This window comes from Rhodamnia argentea, chromosome 2, assembly GCF_020921035.1.
Source record: "Rhodamnia argentea isolate NSW1041297 chromosome 2, ASM2092103v1, whole genome shotgun sequence".
Classification (NCBI taxonomy): Eukaryota; Viridiplantae; Streptophyta; class Magnoliopsida; order Myrtales; family Myrtaceae; genus Rhodamnia; species Rhodamnia argentea.
In genome coordinates, this window is record NC_063151.1 from 25813973 (window position 1) to 25818857 (window position 4885).

The 4885-nt window shown below is 39.9% G+C and overlaps 1 protein-coding gene across 1 annotated transcript; it reads left to right on the top strand.

The window, feature by feature from the left end:
* The first annotated feature begins 1618 nt into the window (after positions 1-1618).
* LOC125313749 (probable 2-oxoglutarate-dependent dioxygenase AOP1) lies at positions 1619-3759 on the top strand. The gene is made up of 3 exons (XM_048273761.1): positions 1619-1984; positions 2929-3250; positions 3511-3759. Exons 1-3 carry the CDS (start codon positions 1623-1625, stop codon positions 3757-3759), a joined length of 933 nt encoding a protein of 310 aa, XP_048129718.1. The 5' UTR covers positions 1619-1622.
* The last annotated feature ends 1126 nt before the right edge of the window (positions 3760-4885 follow it).

Below are 4885 nucleotides of genomic sequence, written 5' to 3' on the forward strand. Positions count from 1 at the left end.
TTTCACTGTGCTAAACATAATAATAATCCTCTCAAAGCTCGTTTACTTATAGAGTCGAGCTCGATGAGCACACTATTCCACTTGTAACTTAAGCTGGTGGAAAAATCGGGTCGTCATATTGATGGAGATTCAAGTTGAGATATGTTGGTGAATAAAGATACATAAATTAAGGGGGAGTGGACTTAATAATGGAGCTCACGCGTGAGGGGGATATTGTTAGGATGCATGTGTGAAATTTTGTATATAGCAATTAATATATCTTAATTGTCACGTATCTCATTGGCTTAAGCTTTTAGTGAAAGTGTATCCAACCATGTATATTGACGGGCTCGGACTTGGACTTTCTGTAGGCGATCTCTTTGGGTGAAGGTATCGGATTTCTGCTGCTCACTCCCAATACATTATTGACCCATTTTTTTCACACATATTTGTTGTGAGGGATTTAAAACGGGATGCTCCCATTTTAGGAATGTGTTAAAATGAGTTGTAAGAAATAAAGATCAACTAAAAGCACGTCTAAATGGATTCGAATCAGTGACACGGTTTCGGTTCCGGAGAATTCGAAGAAATTGAATGCATCGTGCTGTGAACTCTGCGATGCGATGCGAGTGTTTAGCTTAGTCGAAGCAGTGATCGGTCGCTTTCCAAGCGTCATTGGTTGATTACTCATTTGTTCATTTGGACGGGATGCATTCTATGGAGCTTGTTCAGTTTGTACTTGAGCCAACATGGTTGGTTGATTCTAGGGATGAATCGATGAATGATTCCACCGCTGGAAAAAGTCTAGATTGTAGTTCTTTTGTTTGTACTTTATACTTTGGTCCGTAGCGACTTTCTTCAAATTCAAATCGGATTCTTTCGTGGACTTGAGACATAATTCTTCATGCCGTTGGACAACACACAAGAAAGAGTTGTTAGGATGTGTTTGTTGGAGTTGGCGAATACTTCGAGGACCCTTGTTTCTCACAATGGGTATGCCCACGTGAGCTTAGGGAAATTGAAGTGTTACCCAATGATATGTGACCCATGCGCGCGAGATACAGGGGTTCGGGGGCAGCGCCCCCGAAATCTCTACGGGTTTGAGCTTTTATTTAAGCTGACCCGTATGGTTGGAATTAAGAGGTTTTAGATTTTTTAGCCCGTTTTTGGGGCATATATATTTTGCTCGGTTTTATTATTGTATTAATTGAATTGGCTGTAAACCGAAAAATATAGTGAAATCTCTTTGCAGGACGTAGCCCTAATCTTGGGGTGAACCTGAGTAATCTCGTGCGTCATTCCAATTTTTCTTGATTCTCTGTGTGATCGTCTGATTCGGTTCCGATAAATCCCTTCAGTGTTTGGATTCCCTTGGAGTTTTTGTTTTCGGAGATCCGTTCGATGGCTTCGGTGGCCGATGCGAATGTTCTTGGCTACTTCGCTAAGGCTAATGCGCCGGCATTATTTGTTGGGTTTGCTCACACACTCGCGATTAAAAGACACTCGCATGCCTCGGATATAAAGATGCAATAGAAAAATGTTATCTAGGAAACAACACCAATTCATCAGCTCCTCTACAAAAGGATCGCGAACCATTACCCCCCTCAAATATACCGGCCGGCCAGGGGAGACAGAAAGTAGAAATGGCGTCCAAAGTTCCCGTGATAGTTTTCTCAGAGGAAAGTACGGGACCCAGGACCAAGTCTTGGATGAGAGCTTGTGATGAGATCGTGCAGGCTCTCGAACATCACGGCTGCTTCATAGCCGAGTACGAGGGTTTCCGTCCAGAGCTTCGCGACCCTATCTTTGGGGTCGCGAAGGAGCTCTTTGATCTCCCTCACGAGACCAAGGTTCGGAGCCCTGATAGCTCCTACTCAAAGGGTTACATACCCCACTATCCTGGAACTCCTTTACTTGAAGGTCTGAACTTTGATGGTGCTGAGAAACTTGATGCTTGTGAGAAATTCACAGCTCTCATGTGGCCATCTGGGAATGCTCGCTTCTGGTACACTCTTTTTTCCCCCTATTTTCCTTTGGGTTTTACTCTCGGAATGTTTAATGAACTCAGTAAAGCCGGTCTTTATTCCCACGATCGTAGGGGTTTTTTTTTTTTTGTCAAAAGATTTTGTTTGTAGATGGACTATCTGTGTCGTTTACGCGCATAACTGAAAATTAATAAGCTAAATAAGTGTGACTCGCCTACTTTTCTCCTATAAATTTATCATATATTATCGAGTTACCAACTATCATATAATTTACTATGTTCACTTGATTTTTTTTTTTAATTTGCCCTTATAAATTCAAGTCTAAGTTACTATAGTTATGTATTACCAACTCTTATTTGCATTACTTTGCAAGTTTATGTCTTCTTTCAATTCCAATTTTCTTTCTTATGTTGTACCAACTTTTTTTTACCTTTCTTACCTATTCCTTAAACTTATCGACTCTTATATGAAATTAACAACTTTACTTTAAATATTATCAATTTTTCTCCGATTAAGTTATTAACCAATTCTTAATTATGAACTCTCATTTGAGTTAGTTACTAACAAGTAATTCATATACGATCTAGTAAATTCAAAACCTCATAAGTCTATGTAAATAAAAGTTGGTAAGTGAGTGAAAAATAGCCAATTTGCAAACTATAAAAAAGTTGGTTATTTCAGTATAGGGTTGGCAAGTTACCAGTAAATTACTTGGAAAAAAATGCCAAGTCACTTTTTCTACCGTCAGTTTTTGACACTTACCAACACGTATTGAAGACTACCACGACAGAAAGGAATCCGTATTTTGGGCATTGAACGCTAAAATTTTGCCTCTCCAAATGCTTCAATCGAATCGCAACGAAAGCTTCACATTTATGACGATGCAGTAGCTATATCGAATATTTGCTAATAAATCGATCGTAAGAATCACTCTATTAGTGAATAATATTCCGTTTCGCTGTAGCAAAGCTGCTTATTCCTACGCAAGCGCGATCGCTAAATTGGAGAAACTGGTGACAAGAATGGTATTCGAAGGCTACGGTGCGGGGAAATACTGTGACTCCCACACCGAGTCCACCGCATACGTCCTGCGCTTCTTGAAGTACAAGAAACCCGGCGAAGACGGGGGTAACGCATATCAGATTGCCCACACGGACAAGACCTTCCTGTCCATACTGCATCAGAACAATGTGAGGGGCTTGGAGGTGATGACAAAGGATGGAGAATGGGTCACCTTCGAGCCCTCGCCTTCGTCCTTCATGGTCATGGCCGGCGATGCATGCATGGTGAGTCGCTTATCTATCTTTTCTCTGCACGAGTCGGGCCACAATGCCTTACTAATTGTGTGCCTGAAGCGTAATGGCCTCTAAGATTAAGCATAGAAGCAAGGTCAAGCGGCACAAAGTTACGTAATTCTCTTTACATCTTAGAGGGCTAAGCAGAACCCGGATAAAGAAAGAACAGTATAACTAGTAAACACCAACACCTAAACATTATCTGACTTATTCGAAGCATTTGCTCTTACACGATATGTATTGATTATTAGGGATGGAGCAACGGAAGGATCAAAGCGTGTTACCATAAAGTCGATGTGCAAGAAGAGCGGTTGGTGAGGTACTCGGTCGGCTTCTTCTCGTATAACACAGGGAAAATAGAGATACCCAAGGAGCTTATTGACCAAGACCACCCTCAACAGTTCAAATCATTCAGTCATCTCGATTTCCTTCGTTTCTATCACAAGATCGATGGCCACACCAAGCTTCAGAGCCAGATCAAAGTCTATTGTGGAGTCTAACCAAACGCACTGGTCCTTGAAATTACATTTCAGCCTACTTCATGATCTTGAAGCGTGTATCTTTTGTATTGCTTGGCTAAGAAAGAACTTCTTCGGATCGTACTTCATCAAGTATGAAGAGAGCTGTTGCAAGTGGTGGATCTTTTGGACAGGATGGTTTACTTTATCCTTTTTTGTTTTTTTCCTTCTGTATAATCTCATAGAGCATGCTCTTTTACTTGTCATCAATCTCAAACCCGTATTTTTCCGTTACAATCTGAATATTGATAAGTAGGTCACTACGCATAAACCTCTTTAATTGTTTTCTAAAACTTAAAAAAAAAAAATTACATATGAGGCACGGAGTGCCAGTTTAGAATTCCGTCCAAGTAAAGGTTATTAATGGGTGGTGGCTACATGAAAATTGTCAAAAAAGTTCTAAACCTTTCGCTAGGAACTAGCGACCGCTGCCAACCTCTAAACCCAGAAAAAAAAAGACAGAAAAAAGATTAGAAAATTAAAAAAAAAAATTGAAAAAAATATGAGAAAAAGGTTAAATACTTTCCATGTTAGCACCACGGGTGCCATATGGAACGGCCAGCATTCACGTCAGCAATTATCTGCCAATAGGACTGAATCAGCAAAATATGAAAATGTTTAGTATTGAATTGGTCAACTTAAAAGGTTTATGACTGAATTGACAAAAGTACGGAAGGTTTACAAGTTTTTTTTACAATTTTCCCCTTAATCGCCCTACCCTCGAACTGAGCTGGGCGGGCTTGGCGAGGAATTTCACTTGAGATAGCTCGGAACGTGCATGTTTTGCTTGGGCCTAACCTTCCCTAAACAGAAAATTTCCTTTTTTTTTTTTTTTTAGTATGGGTGGATTTAGGCAACACATTATATCTGACCTTCAGACCCGTCCTCAATCAAGCCCACCTAATGATCACTTCTATTTCGAACAAGTGTTGGTATGAAATATTAAAAGTAGTTATAAAATTACAAAAGGAAATGGATTGAAAAGAAAAAAAAATGAAAAAAATGGACTAGGTTTTAAAAACAGAAGAGAAAAGAGGAATGAAATATGACGGGTGCTTGAGTTCCTCTTGGTTGTGATAAAAAATAATCAGGAAATCCAAAAGAAATC